Below are 16,397 nucleotides of genomic sequence, written 5' to 3'. Positions count from 1 at the left end.
GTACATGACATCTCACCGCTATGTTCTCTGATCAACACGTCGCTTACATCCGGCGTCGTCCCACTGAAGTGGAAGCAAGCCATGGTTCGTCCTATTCTCAAGAAACCGAACTTGGATGGTAGCAAGCCTGAGAGCTATCGGCCAATCTCACTCCTTCCGTGGCCTGCTAAAGTGACTGAGGCGCATGTCAACGCGGTCCTCTCGGAACATCTACTTCACGCTGACGTACTCGATGTGACGCAGAATGGGTTCAGGGCCGGTCACAGCACGGAGACGGCTCTGCTGTATATGGTGGAGCATCTCCGCTCCGTGCTCGATGCAGGGCAAACGGCGGCGCTGGTGCTATTAGACCTGAGCGCCGCCTTTGACACCGTATCGCACCCGATCCTTCTGCGTCGCTTAGAGGAGGTTGGTGTCACCGGCGTGGCTCTCCAATGGTCCTTTTTAGCCAATCGGGCCTTTAGCGTGACCGTATCAGTCCAAATACCATCCGCTGGGCATGGGGGTTCCCCAAGGCTCCTCGCTGAGCCCTACGCTGTTCAATCTTTACGTAGGGCCGCTAGCTGAGGTTGTCAGGCAATGGGGTATGACGATGGTGTCATACGCCGATGACACCCAGCTAGCGGTTACGATCAGCGGGGATGCCGATGTCGATGCTCCCAGGTTCCAACAAGGACTGCGGGCGGTCGCCGGCTGGATGACGACCAACTGTCTCCAGCTGAACGCTAGTAAGACCGAGGTCATGATTTTTGGCAAACAACAGGAGCTTTGGGGAGAGAGATGGTGGCCAGGGGACTTGGGTCCTACTCCCATACCAGTTGCCGAGCTTAAAAACCTCGGGGTCTGGCTGGACCCTTCCCTTACGTTTGCTTGTCATACCAAACGTACGGCGGCTTGTTGCTTTGGCATCTTGCGCGGGCTCCGTCCTGTGCTTAAGTTTTTGATGCTCCCACTAGGCAACTCATGATCCAAGCCACTGTCATCTCTAGGCTGGATTATGCGAGTTCCCTATTGGTTTGTCTGAACCAGGCAGAGATTGGGCGTTTACAACGGATCCAGAATGCCGCAGCAAGATCGGTGGTAGGATTACCTAGATCGTGCCCCACTTCTAGTACTTTGCGTTCATTGCACTGGCTCCCGGTGGCGCAGAGGATCCAGTTTAAGGTCCTCTGTGTCGCTTATAAGATTCTGAAGGGGTCCCCAGCTATGATTCTTGCTACACTTCTGGCCCATTACATTCCAGCCCATGCTTTAAGATATGCGGATTTAGAACTGGCTGTTGTCCCACGCTTTAAGCGAAGCAGGGCCGGTGGGCGTTCTTTTCGAGTTCGTGCGGCGGTTCTCTGGAACTCCCTTCCCCCGGCTATCCGTGCTCTTAGGGATCTGCTCTCCTTTCGCCGTGCGGTGAAAACGTTTTTATTTCCTAAGTTTATATTTGTCTGTTTTATTGTTTCGTTGTGTTGTGCAGCTGCCTTGTCGGGCGCCAGGACGCTCCTTGGCTGGAGCATCTGTGCGCCTAATAAAAACACATAACATAACATAACATAACATTATGATCCCTGAACAATGAGGGTACAACACTAAGGTTGCCACACATGCAAATGTCAGGGCCAGGCACTAATACATTGTCTAAAATGGAGTTTAGATTTCTCCTTTTAAAAGTTGGGGTTCAATCCCCATTAGGACCACAGACCCCCCTAAGAAGTTGAAAATTATATTTAGCGATCATCTGATTTAGTGCTTCCCCATAGTCGTTATGACAAAAGTGATCAATTCCCTCCCCATCCTCATATATGTGGCCACATGCCTTGTTGTTGGGTACTCCGCATGCCTGTAATTTAAAATCTCCTGCCCACAATAGAACAAACTAGATATTAATTGGGGACAAAAAAGTTTCTAGGCCATGATCAAGAGCTGCTACCACATTACCTCGCGAAGAATCAAAAATATTGTTTTAGAAATTTACAATTATTAGGTCTTACTTCGCCTTTTTACTTAGCCACAACATAAATGCGTGGGGGCACACGGATGCAACCTTTTTTTGCATGAATGAAGATTTTATTGGAAATAAGTGTTTGTAGTCCCCCTTTTGCTCATCAGGCTTGTGATCCTATAGCTGCTAAGAAATGGGAGGAATATCCTTCCACGTGTATCGGACTAACACACTAGGGGCCCGATGTAGGTAGCCCTTTACCGATTGGAATCAGCCGAAAATACCGATTTTCGGCCGTTTCCGATCGGTAAAGGGCTATCGAGATGTAGGGGCACATTTTCGGTAATTTTACCGATTCGTTATCATTACCGAATCGGTAAATTTACCGATTCAGTAATGATAACGATTCTGTAAAATTATCGAAAATGCAATGTAGGTAGCCAATGTTCCATCAGCACATGGCTTACAGAATCAGTATTTTACCATGGAATACAAATCCATGGTAAAATACCGATTCCAGTGTACATGCACATCTGTGCATGTACACATGTGCCATGTGACAGACAGACGTGCCCTTAGGGCATGTCTGTGTGCCACATTGCACACATGCCCGTTTTGGGGGTGCTAGAGGGTGTCAAAGTGCCACCCCCTGCACCCTTGCCAAATTCGGTATTTACCGATTCGGTAAATACCGATTCGGTATTTGACTTTAATCCTATGGGCTGCAAAGGCCCATAGGATTCAATAGCAAATACCGAATCGGTATTTACCGAATCGGTAAATACCGAATTTGCAAGGAATCGGTAACGATTCCAGATGTTGGGACCTACATCCCATTTACCGATTTTGAAATACCGAATCCGTAAAATTCGGTATTTCAAATTCGGTAAATGGGATTTACCTACATCGGGCCAAAGGTTTCTTGTAGACATATGTATTAACAATGTGTTATATTTCATACTATACACCTGGATACTCACAACAGACATATCAGTCACCATCAGGAACTCAACGTACTTCTTGGCTTTAAGAAAATCTTGTTTCTGAAAAAAAAAAAACATAATCAGATCACCAAAAACCATTACATGATATGCAAGGATGCCAAGTCGGGTTTATTAAGCACACAACTACCCAATGGCATACTGGTGCTAAATAGAGCAGTACTTAGAACCAAAGTATTAGTTTACAAAGAAAAATGTTTTAAGCGATTTCCTGTAAGCTAAACAGTGAGAAGTGAGGCATTTATGGAAATGAAAAGTGTTCAAGGCAATATCGTCGCCACACGAGAATTGCCGTCCACCAGTTTTGCATCGGCAAACTTTAGGGCAGGAGTCTCCATCCTTCTGTGTAATAGGAGCTACCTATGTCCAAGTGAAAATCATCCTGAGCTACTATTTTTAAATAGTGTTGTAGGCAAAATTATGTTAGTGCCCACCCTATGCAAGATTACCAGTAGCGATCACCTCCGTGCATAGGGCAGGGTTGCCAACAACATTGTAAACAAAGCTTACAAAAACAAAGGGTCAAGGCACTGACGTCATCCACTCGCCAGCACAATGTTGAAACGGTAAGATTAATCTCAGTAGTGCAACGAAGCCGGAGTGCAACCCTTCTACATTCCTGAATGGAATATAATTTCCAAGATAAACTGACAAAATAGTGGTTCAGCACCCAATTTCAAAATTTGGTAATGAAGCGAGATAAGACATATGTCTAATGTACGTAATTTTCAATTTCAAACATTATTCATAGCTATTATCGTTAAGTCCATTTGAAGCAGACACCATGCGGTTACACTGAAGGAGCAAATGAACTCCAAATTATGACATATGACAAACAATTTTTAAAATTCGCCGGACTCAGACGGACAAATGATGCTAATGTATGAACTGAGCCCTGAAGAAGTCCCTGTCAGACTAAATGCGTTGGCTACTGTTCAATTGAAGTGATTTTAAAGAAAAAAGACGAATGAAGACTTACTGAAAGAAGAAACTATCTTCATATACGTTTGTTGTGACTTAACGATGATAGCTATTATATTGTTTGAGGTTGAAAATAATGTACAAAAGACATATGTCTTATTACGCTTCATTACCAAATTTTGAAATTGGGTGCTGAACCACTATTTTGTCAAAAATCTAAAACAGCTTTGTCGATTTGGAATGTACACAGGTAACACATAAAAGCCATAGCTGCAGTGCCACTGGCCCCAAGGTAATATCAGAATAAGCCCCCAAAACCACACTATTTAGCCCTTAAATATCAGCTATAAATACATTTCGGAAATGCAACCATTTTTCTCTAAACATCAGCTTATATTTTCTGAAAGTGCATGTTTCAATTAGGCATACATATATAAATTCACCCAAGCAAAAGTTTCTAACTCAGTATGCTAGGATGCACATAGGACAGCTACTTACAGGTAGCTGGAGAGCTACAAGGAGCTCACGAGCTACTCCTTGGAGAAGCCTGCTCTAGGGGTAACACGAAGACAAGCAGTTGCTGTGAAAAGATGAGTTGATTTATAAAGTATAATTAAATTGCAAATGAGTTCAAGACTTAGGCCGTACGTGACATTATGGCAAATGCAGAGACATTTTAACTTAATACAATTATTAATTGACAGCCAGTGCAATTGGTTAAGGTGTTGTGAAATCATACTCATTAGAGGGACCCTGTCCGCGTCTTGCAGCCATGTTTTGGATCTGTTGAAGCCTCTACAGATGATATTTAGGAAGTCAAATGTAAAGTGAACTCAATAAAGCCGATATATATATATATATATATATACATGTTATTTAACTTATTTCACGGCTATGGTATAGTGCTCACGGCCCAGGAGGAATAATAATCAATACTTGCAGGTAAAACAGTCCAAAAATAAAAGGAACGTTTAATTTCTTGTCTTTCCAGTTCTCCATTGTGTTTAACTTCAAAAAGATCTATAAGGAGTATGTTACTTACCATGTAAGCATCTATTCATAGCATGTAGTGCTGAAGATTTACATGCCATGCACACTCCTGCCATCTAGTGTTGGGCTCGGACATTACTACTTGTTTTTCTCAAAGAAGTCTTTATATTGCAGACGTGAAGTCGTATCTCCTCCTCTTCAAGAGAATGTGCAAGTCCACTAGCTCCAATGTTAGATTGTTTATTTTTTCCACTGCCATGTTGGCAAGTGAGGAAGGAGTTATCGAAGACAGTTATTGGTGTGGAACATGCATAAGTGAATTGGGATAAATGATGCCTCGATTCCTTTGTGGAGTCTGTACAGGACCGCGTTTAGTTATTAATGGTAAGCCAGTGCACTGGCAAATGATAGCGTTCCGATATCTCGGAATCCATATATACCGCGAGCAACAGGACCTCCTGGAAGGCAATCTGACACGTGCCATCACAGCAGTATGGGAACAAATGTCCTTCTGGAAAACCTTACCCCTAGCAGTTATGGGGCGATTTGCTTTAATAAAAATGGTGGTATTGCCACGATTACTCTATCATTTCACTAACTTGCCACTTTATCTTCTACCTCCTACGTTCAAGGATTTGGAGTCCGATATACAGCACTTTATCGGGCATGATTCACGTAGCAGGGTAGCAATGGTTAAAATGTACCCGTCAACCACGCAGGGAGGCCTGTCACTACCCAATATGGAAGACTACTACTTAGCAGCATAAATATAATGGGTGGCACGCTGGCTCAGTGCCCGCCACCTTGGAGACATGGCAACACAGGCACCCGCAATACTCGGCCTCAAATAGTGGCGCCTTTTCACCCTAACAGGAAAGGGAGCCCGCCTATACAATTATCGCTGAAGATAGTATAATATTGTACAATTCAAGTAATGAAATGAAGAAGAAGTCAATTTGGATAGGCAGAGTGGGTTTAATAAAAACCTCATCCATAAACAGCCACAGGTAACTGACAAGAACAGAATCATGTAAGCAAGTACATTCTGAGAACTGAGAATGCGAGGGAGGATGACATCTTAAAGGGGAAGAAAGGGATAACAGGGGAAGGAAAGAACATCACACATCTCCCTTCTTTACAAATAAGAGAAGTAGACCAAGTTAAGCAGTATAAGCAAAAAGGAAAATAAGCTAAACATAATCTTTCAAGTGGTACGGTGCACTACGAATCCTTTGACTTCTTGTAGAAGGAGAGGTTAACCTGTCTAATGAAGAATTGGAAGGAAGAAAGAAATTATTGCACAAACCAGTATCACTACGAGAAGAGTCAACAAATAAATTAGGATTAACAACCACAACACGACTCTTGTTCCAGATTCTTCCATCTTCAGTCTTTACAGCATTCCTGAAAACCTTGATAACAGCTCTAACATCAGTATATTTGGACCACGGTTTGCGTCCAACCGGAGTCTTTATTTTTACCAGGTCACCAACTTTGATCTCTTGAAAATTAACACTTTTCTTTTTGTCAAAATAAGACTTACGTGCATCTTGCTTGAACAGTTCTCTTGCCCTCCATTCGCCTATGTCATTATCCACCAGACCTTTGTTTAAACACATCCACCCAGGACACAACAAAGTATTAGGAATCCTCCCTTTAAACAGTTCAAATGGAGACCTCCCAGTAGAGGAATGAGGGACAAAACGATAGGTATTTATCCTGTCCTGGAGGGTGGATTTCCAATTTAAGCCAGAGGCACGAGTAAGTTGAATTGACTCCTTCAGTGTTTTATTGACCCTCTCTACAGCACCATTAGTCTCTGGGTGATATAGTGAACACTTCTTATGAGTAACACCACATTTTTTTAGAAAATCAACAAAAACAGAGGAACAGAACTGAGGGCCATTGTCAGACAGAATACTATTTGGAAAACCTTCTTTACAAAACAGAGGTTCTAAGAACTTAATGATGGAATCAGAGGTAATTTCCCTGACAGCAGAAACTTCAATCCACCTAGAGTAAAGATCAATTAATACAATGAGATAGGGAGTATCGGAAATACCAGATAAAGGACCCAAAATGTCAATGGCAACCTCATCCCAAGGATGACCGGGTAAGGCCCTCTTAACCATAGGCATTTGTTTAGTCTTCAGGATCTTATCGCTAGAACAACACTCAGGACATTCTCTAACCATTCTTTCAATTTCGAGATCCATACCTGGCCCCCAAAATTGCATACGTAGAAACTCTTTGGTTTTCACAATTCCCAAATGACCACAATGGGCATGAGCTAACAACTTTCTTCTAAGAGAAGAGGGAGGAACAAGTTTAGTACCTCGAGTCAACAGACCATTATTTACAGAGAGTTCATCTGAAACTAAAGACCAAGGTTTAGACAGACGAGATTTACTCATTAAAGAAAGTATAACCTGAGAAATTTCTTCATCTTTTCCCAACTCCAACCTCCATTCAGTTTCATCAATTGCACCATCAGTAATTTCACACACATTAGTACACTCATCAGGTTCACAAAAATCATCTTGATCAGCATTCTCACTGTCAACCAATCTAGATAAACAATCAGCCAACCTGTTAGCAATCCCAGGAATATATTCTACTTCAAACTCAAATTCCTGCAGAGAAACAATCCACTTCCTGATTCTTGAAGAAATGGCATCAAGACCCTTCTTTGAAAAGACCTCTCTCAAAGGCTTATGATCAGATAATACACACACTTTCGTTCCCCAAACGAGATTCCTGAACTTTCTCAAGGCCCAGAAAAGGGCAAGGGATTCCTTCTCTATTACAGAGTAATTAAACTCTGAACCTCTAAGGCAACGAGAAAAACAACAAATAAGAAAATCTTTCCATTTCTCTTCTGGACTAAAACGGCACCCAGTCCTTTATCACTAGCGTCGGTAAACAAGATAGTGGGTAGTCCAGGAACAAATGCATGAAGGGAAGGGGCCTTATTCAACTCTTTCTTGATACACTCAAATTCAGCCTTACATTCACTAGACCAGTCAAACACAACATTTTTTGCAGTTAATTTTCTCAAATTATGGGTTTTATCTGCGAAATTGGGAATGAATTTTCCATAAAATTCTACCATGCCTAGAAATGAGAGAAGCTCTTCTTTACAAGTTGGATCTTTAACTTTGTCTATAGATTCAACAAGTTCTTTCTTTGGAAAGACACCATCACCAGTGATACAATGACCTAAGTAGTTAACTTCTTGAACCCTAAACTTGCATTTGGATCTTTTTAAGGTCATAACTGCACCATCCAATCTTTTTAATACCTCAGACACACGACAATCATGCTCAAGAACACTACCCCCATAAATTAACAAATCATCCTGATAGCACTTAACACCTGACAAGCCTCTTAAGATCTTTGACATGATACGTTGGAAGACAGAGGCAGCAGAGACGAGGCCAAAAGGCATCCTCTTAAATTTAAACGTACCCATTGGTGTAATAAAGGCAGTCAAGTCTTGTGAATAAGTGTCTAGCTCTACCTGATGGTATGCGGAAGCTAAATCGAGAGTGGTAAAATACTTTGCACCTTCTAAAGTGCTGACTATCTCATCTATATTAGGAAGGGGAAACCTGTCAACAACCACCTCCTTATTTAGTGCCCTTAAGTCAATGCAAAGACGAATTTCACCAGTAGGTTTCTTTGCGATAACCACAGGAGCAAGCCACTCAGTTGCCTCCACGGGTTCAATAATATCATTTCTCACAAGTTTGTCAAGTTCTTCCTGAACTTTCGCTTGTTCTACAAGAGGAATCCTCCTTACTTTGGCCACAACAGGAAGAGCATTGACTTTTAGCTTAATATGATGTTTGTAACCACGCAAACACCCTAATTCTTCTTTAAAAACATCAGGAAATTGTTTTGCTAAAGACAAAGACAGGCTTTCATCACTCTTGTTGTCACGTATTGGATTAGATACTTCGTGAATTTGGACTTGAGGAGATGCATTAGGATCAAGTGTCACTCCTAGATAGCATTGGTGCAACCAACCTAATAGTGCATCACCTTTCTTTGACACGTAAACTTTACCAACAGTGATCCTTGATCCAAGTTCTATCTCAGCCATGAAGTAACCCACCATCCCAATAGGTTTCTCACTATACCCTAAGGGAAAAATGTCACATTTGAACAGTTTTACTTTGCCTTTAAATAGTTCATTATACAACTTTTCATCAATTATAGTTATTTTTGAGCAGGAATCAAATTAATCATTGAGCCTTCCACACTAACCAAATGAGAGGGATGATCTGATTTGTCATCCTTAACCTCAAAACAAATCGACCTTACATGAGGTTGAGACCATCTTCTTCGTGAGTTGTCACTATTATATGTTTTGCTCCTGCACAATTTTGCAAAATGACCCTTCTTATTACATAAATTACATGTCACCTTTAACGCAGGACACATAGGTGAATAAGCCAAATGATTAATTTGACCACACCTAAAACAAGAAAATCTGTTACTGGAGGAAGAAAAAGAAGGATTAGTTGACCTAACATGCTTCTCATCATTTGTGACATTTTCTACTTTCTTTACTTGATAGACAGTCTCATGAATTTTTACTTCGTCTTTAGACTCAGGAGCAGATGGCTTTTCTTTTTCTTTTTTTAGTTCTCCGACACATCTTGTCATATGCTCTACTTGTTTAGCAATAGTCAAAACTTCTTCTAAAGGAGGCTCATCCTTCAGCCACAGTTCTTTTCTTATATCGTCATGTGCGCATCTCAAAACGAACTGGTCACGTATGCGTTCATCAAGTGTCTGTCCAAAATTGCATGACGAAGCAAGTTTTCTCAAAGAAGATACGTATTCTTCTACTGTTTTATCTTTTTTTTGTTCACGTAAACCTAAATGGTACCTTTCCATGATGGTGCTAAGTCTAGGTAGACAATGCCTATCAAGTTGGAGAATGGCTATTTCATATTCATTTAGGTTTCTTTGTTCTGCAGCTGATAAGTCAGGTAAATGTTCAAGAACATCCTGTCCTTCACCTCCAAGACAATGCAGTAGAAGTGAGTGTTTTCTTTCAGCACTCAAGTTGGTTCCGCAGACTCTAGCATAATTTGCGAATATTTTTTTCCATTTTTTCCATTTTACGTTAGGCTCTCCTGGACTTGTGAGGAAAAATTCAGGTTGTGTTACGTTTTGCATCTTTAAAATAAGTGATCTCCTTTTTTTTAAAATAAATTTATATCCTGTAATTAATTAAGGTTACTTTTCCTTAATTAAGCATAGTTTATTTAATTATTGTACATCTTCTTCCTTTTTTTAAAAAAAATAACTTAGCATAAGAAAGAAGAAAACAAATTCTAAATGTTCAAAAATTCTAAATATCAGTCTCTATGCAGAACAATAAAAGAAAGAAAGCAGTGAATTCGAATATTCTTCTTGCAATGCTTGTTTGATAGAACAGAACGTGTTAAAACAAAGAACCTTCTATTTTAATACAGTGTAGTGCAGACTTCCTGAAATTTATTATGAGGTAGGAACAAAGAATGTTCCATTTGAACAAAGAGTAGATCTCTTGAAGCGCAGCGTTAGGTGGTGACAAAGAACGTTCTATTGGAACGCTGCGCAGCTCTCCTGAATCGCAGCGATAATAAACAAATACGTCAGCATTTGCTTTGACAGTTCGTCATCACGTGGTGCGTGTGTTAGCCTTGGGAGATCGTCAGCGCGTAGTGCGTTCTTTTGTTAGTTGGAACGCATACGTTTGAAACGCATTCCGACGTCAGCAAATAAAGCGCGGAGCGCGAGCACCAAACGATTTCCTTTTTTTAACGCGCAAAATCTTTTTTTTTAGTTTTAATTCTCCCAGTCCCTTATATTACGAGCAAAGACCACCCGCTCTCCTCACCACCGTGATACTTTTGAAGCTGCCGCTGGGAAGACTTCGCTTCACTTGAAATTTTGAAGATCAGCCGCTGGAGGAGAAAACAGGTCAGGAGGCTTGTTGTGTTGTTATGTTGAGGTCGTTTCGTTTCCGATCGTCGCCAGTATAATATTGTACAATTCAAGTAATGAAATGAAGAAGAAGTCAATCTGGATAGGCAGAGTGGGTTTAATAAAAACCTCATCCATAAACAGCCACAGGTAACTGACAAGAACAGAATCATGTAAGCAAGTACATTCTGAGAACTGAGAATGCAAGGGAGGATGACACATCTTAAAGGGGAAGAAAGGGATAACAGGGGAAGGAAAGAACATCACAGATAGCTTATCAATGCTATCGCCACTGCCTTCGCCTGACATGCCACTTGGTACCATATGTGCCCTCTCTTTCTATATTAGGTACCCCTAGAAGGATTCGAGCGGTATCTAACGCAGAGCTCATGCAATGGGAGAAAGTGAGCGTACTAACTGCGGGAGAGTTATTTAATGATGGGCGGCTTATCCTCTTTGAAGACCTGGCTGAAAGTACTGGCCTACCACGCGGGCAGTTCCTACTGCATGCCGTGGTGATTCGCACACTCACCACACAGTAGGGAACCGCACTACAGGAGCCAGATACGCATCTTACCATACAATATCCGCACAAACTTGAAACTGGTAGCCATGTCACCAAATGGTTTGTGGGATCACTAAGAGCCCACACAGGGCCACCACTGCTCTCTTTGCGTGCCCATTGGGATGCGGACCTCCAACTGCAGGTCACAGACCGTGAATGGAGCCACATACTTGAAAGCCCCATGCAAATTCCCCCTAAAGCATGCTTTAGGCTCATCCAGTACTATATACTCCACAGAGCCTACCTTACACCTGCTAAAATCAATAGAATTTTTAATCGTACAGATGCCAAGTGTGCCAGATGTAACAAATTGGGGGCCGATCTTTTACATGTGCTGTGGTCCTGCACTATTATACAGCCATACTGGGCCGAAGTTATTAGGAGATTGGCATTGTGCACAGAGCGGACACTAGACTGGAATTGGGAGGTGTGTATCCTGGGTCTTTATCATAGGTATAAGAGACACAAAGTAACATCAAGATACATTGTCCTAGCCCTCATAGTAGCTAAACAGTTACTTACATGCCGTTGGAAGTCTCCTGAACCTCCAGTGGCCAGGGCCTGGCATCGCTCTCTCTTATGTTGGGATCAGGCGGAGAGTGTTGCACTTCATTGCAAAGATGCAATCGATACGTAAGCAACCATTAGTGCAGCATGGTACGCAATATTATTAGATTTTCGTGAAGCAGAGCAGGATCAGGACACAACACTTGACATGGCAGTACACGCTAATGACAACACTGTCCCACTGATAACACCCACCCAGACACATTAGTGCATGGATGCAGCATACTTAGTTATTTACTACTCCTTGAAATCTTAACTCATACAGTGACCACGCAGATGACAATGTTTATACCTATTCTAAGATCCGTCACTAAGTCAGCAGTTCTTTAATGGACTGGAGTTATACCCTTTCCTTTTAAACTCATGCAAGTTAGACTAATTGAGTGTACTACCGTTAAACATAATTCCATATGTATGAGCTGGTTGAGACCCCGTTATCTAATTTATCCTTCTGTTCACCCCCCATTTATCTTTGTTTTTTTCTCCTTCGCAATATATTGGATTATGTATTATCTTAACTTATGGCAGAGCTGTAACCTTTTTCTTATACATATAATTGTAAACTGTTCACAACCATGCTACACTGTATTGGACACCTGTATCAGAGGATAATAAATATGTATACAGACTGTTTTTAATTTGTTTAGTTTATAAAACTTTTACAAAATTATAAAAAACAATAAAAACAAATAAAAAAATAATTTGGTGTGGAACATGCGTGTATCATGATGTTTTGTATACGTAATAATTCATAAGTGTACATTTGACACCGTGTTATACCTGTTGAGGAGGTAGGAGGACACATGTGAATCTTCAGAACTACACTCTACGAATAGATCATTACAGGGTAAGTAACTGTGAGAGGGACAGGCGGAAACAGAAGCTAGGAGGTCTTATGCGTGGATCTATGTTGGCATTTTTATTCAAAACACAGTGCAAACACAAAAGGTAAACACAGGTGAAAACTTTGTGGATTTCGGGTGTTGCTTGAGATCTCTGTCTGTGTCTTCTTCTCCAGATGGGAGGTGATGACGTTCCCCGGTTACCGTAGGAGGAAAAGAGACAAAAGTGGTAAGTAATGCTGTCACAGAGTCTTATAGCTGGAAAAGAGTACCACCACCAAGTTGGTAGAGAACACCGGGTGCACTCTGACTAAGGGTAATGCAGGAGGTAGAGGATGGGACTAGGGTGTGCTCAAATTAAGGGGAAAACTGAGCATAGAAGGGCAAACTCGTCCCTTACTTCAGGTCAGGAGTTTAAGTATTGTGGTAATCTCTCTACCCCAGGGCAGTGAAGCGAGGAAGAGCAACAGCAAGCCAAGGCGGAAAGTGTTCAGTGTTGTGCCCGCTTTCCTCCCCAAAACACACAAAATAAAAACAAGGTAAATCCCGGTGCTTCGTGTCCCCAGCAACTATCTCTCCCTCCCCCAAACCCCCTGCCCGATCCACGTACCGCGGAAGGCGTAACTCTCCAGAGTTACTGCGGCATACAGGCGTCCTCCGGGGGCGTCCACCAATCTTCTGACCAAGCCTCGACCTCTGCGGGGACGTCGTCCTCGTCCTCTTCAGGTTTGGCGTTGGTCTCGTGTTGGTCCTCGTCAGGGCCAGCCGTCTCCTGTTGAAGAGTCTCCATGTTCCTTTCATCCGGTCTCCGTGCTCCGTCCTCCTTGCTTCTGGCGTCTTCCGGATACTCCCCCTCATCCGCCAGATCCGCCTTTCTACCTCCCCAGGACTCCTCTTATTGGTTGTGGCGCTTCCCTGGGCGTTCCTGCGGGGAAGAGTAGGTTGGGGACATTAACCCTTGCCTATCTGGCGTAACAGCCAGCAATGCGTCCCAAGAGTCCCGGTGAGGATCAGCCACGGGGGTGAAAGCGGGCTCCTCCTCACAAGTAACATACTACATTTGTAGCATGTGTTGGCTGCAGACACATATGCTAAGCATAGACTCTAAAGCATTTTTCCTCTTGCGGTGGCTCGAGGCATTAGATGGTGTAAAAGAAATAATGTTCTAAGACTGTTTGTCCTACTAGAGTCTATTTTTTGACATGAAGAGCCACACAATAATGTTTTGTGAGTGTGTGTGGATTTGAGCAAGTAGCCTCCTTACAAATGGCTATTAAGGGTAGGTTTCCTAAGAAAGCCATCAAGGCACATGTCTTTCTTGTAGAGTGGGATCTTGGAATGGTTGGTACAGATCTTTTTTCCTTTATATAACAGATTTAAATTTAGGTACACAATCTTGCAATTCCTGCTTTAGAGATGGTGTTACCTTTGCCTGGATTTGAGAAAGGTACAAAAAGCTGTCACTCTAAAAGATTTAGCGCCAGATATATCAAAGGATTTTACACATTCTGTGTCTATGGGTAATTGCTTTACTACATATGGCCCTTAATCCTTTCTATATAATATATTAGTGCTCTTTTAACATCAAGGGTATGAAGAGCCCTCTATGTAAAAATCTCTGGGTTAGGAAAGAACAATGGTAAATCAAGTGTTTGGTTTAAGTGGAAATTTATTATTTATTTATTTTAGGAGCTTGTAAAGCGCGCGGCTACCTCCGACGGGGGTGTCCCGGCGCTGAGATTACAGGTCAAATCGCAAGAGAGGTTACCAGGTACAGAACCGTCCAAAAGACCAGCAGGGAGGCTTTAATTAAGTTAATGTTTGGGAAACAGCAAGGTTTTTAGTTTGCGTCGAAAGACTTGTTCCGATTCAGTGAACCTAAGGTCCAGAGGAAGACTGTTCCAGAGCCTGGCTGCAATAACGGTGAAAGTTCTACCACCACTACGGGCCAGTCTGAATCGGGGGACAATCAATAATCGGAGGCTATTGGATCTCAAATGCCTCACTGAAGAAGATATCTTGAGTCTTTTGCTGAGATAGGCCGGACCAGTGCCATGGATTGCCCGAAAGGCAAGGATCAGAATCTTAAAGTCAATCCGTCTAGCTATAGGCAGCCAGTGAAGCTCATTTCGGTAACCTCGGACCGAGTGGCGGGCGGGGATGTTACCAATAAGCCTTGCCGCCGCGTTCTGAACGATTTGCAATCTATCTATAAGATATAGAGGGGCACCAGCATATAAGCTATTGGCGTAATCGAGATGTGCCATAATGAGTGATTGCACAATCGTTTTGCGGGAGGACTGAGGGAGGTAGGGAAAGATCTTCCTTATCATACGAAGTTTATTGAAACAGGCCATTGAGACTTTATTAACCTGGGCTTTACAGGACAAGGTGTTGTCGAATAAAAAGCCAAGATTACGGGCAGACTGCACAGGTATAGGAGGGGGGTTTAGGACAGTGGGCCACCATAAGTTAGCAGGGGGAGTAGACTTCTGGCTAAAGAAGAGGACCTCAGTCTTGTCCGCATTTAGAGCCAAATGATTGGTAGCCATCCAGGTGCAGATGTTGCTCAGGCAGTTTCTGAAGTTGGAAAAGAGGGAGTCAGAATGGTCTCTGAATGAAAAAACAAGCTGAGTATCATCAGCATAGGAGACCACTCTGACCCCCCAGGACTCAACTAACCTGGCAAGCGGGGCCAAATAAACATTAAATAATAAGGGGCTCAAGGCGGAGCCTTGCGGCACTCCACACATGAGGGGTTTATCTTCTGATTCAAATGGATGCATCAGTACCCTTTGGGTTCTTCCGGATAGAAAGGATTTAATCCAGGCTAAGACTGTGCCACCAAACCCTAGTTGGTGTAGACGGGAAGTGAGTATGTCATGTGAAACGGTATCAAATGCAGCGGACAGGTCGAGGAGAACCAACATGGCCTCCTCGCCCCTGTCCACTGATTCCCTAATTGTCTCAGATACCTCTAGCAGCGCGGTCTCGGTGCTGTAGCCAGTTCTAAAACCGGACTGAGTATCGTGCAACAACTGGTTAGTTTCTAAATATTGAGCCAGCTGTTCCTGAACCACCTTCTCCAACATTTTGGCGGGTTTAGGCAGGAGCGAAATCGGCCGGTAGTTGCTGAATTGAGCGGGATCAGCGCCCGGCTTCTTCAAGATGGGGAGAAGCCTGGCATGTTTCCAGACCTCAGGAAAGTGGCCGCAAGCCAGGGAGAAATTCCAGATGGAAAGGAGAGGGTAGATTAAAACAGGGGCAAGGATGCTCATAACTTTAGCAGGGACTGGGTCTAATGGAGATCCCGACTTGACTTTATGAAAGAGGGGCAGTGCAGTTTCAGGTGTGAGTTCATTGAAAGAGGTAAAGGAACAATGTGAAGGATGAGAAACAAAAGTCTGAGGACTAAGTGCAGAGGTATCGAAGGAGGAAGAGAGTTTAATTATTTTATCCTGAAAGAAATCTGAGAGACCGTTGCAAAGGGCTTGGGTGGGAACACATTGAGTTTTTAAAGCAGGGGGATTTGCAAAATCCTTCACAATGGTGAAAAGGGTTTTGGATGAATTTTGCGCCTGTTGAATAAGCTTAGA

At 42.7% G+C, this 16,397-nt stretch overlaps 1 protein-coding gene across 1 annotated transcript in view; it reads right to left on the bottom strand.

Moving 5' to 3' along the window:
• LOC147683096 (zinc metalloproteinase-disintegrin-like cobrin) overlaps positions 1 to 16,397 on the bottom strand; it is a 2,407,169-nt gene that overhangs the window by 1,722,416 nt on the left and 668,356 nt on the right. Inside the window, exon 7 of the mRNA XM_086942497.1 lies at positions 2,914 to 2,976. Within this exon, the coding sequence (XP_086798623.1) occupies positions 2,914 to 2,976 (63 nt within the window). The remainder of the gene's footprint in view (positions 1 to 2,913; positions 2,977 to 16,397) is intronic.

The sequence above is a fragment of the Lissotriton vulgaris genome, chromosome 11 (assembly GCF_964263255.1).
Source record: "Lissotriton vulgaris chromosome 11, aLisVul1.2, whole genome shotgun sequence".
In the NCBI taxonomy this organism is placed as follows: Eukaryota; Metazoa; Chordata; class Amphibia; order Caudata; family Salamandridae; genus Lissotriton; species Lissotriton vulgaris.
The sequence above is the reverse complement of the archived record's forward strand: the minus strand, read 5'-3'. Positions and strand labels throughout refer to the sequence as shown.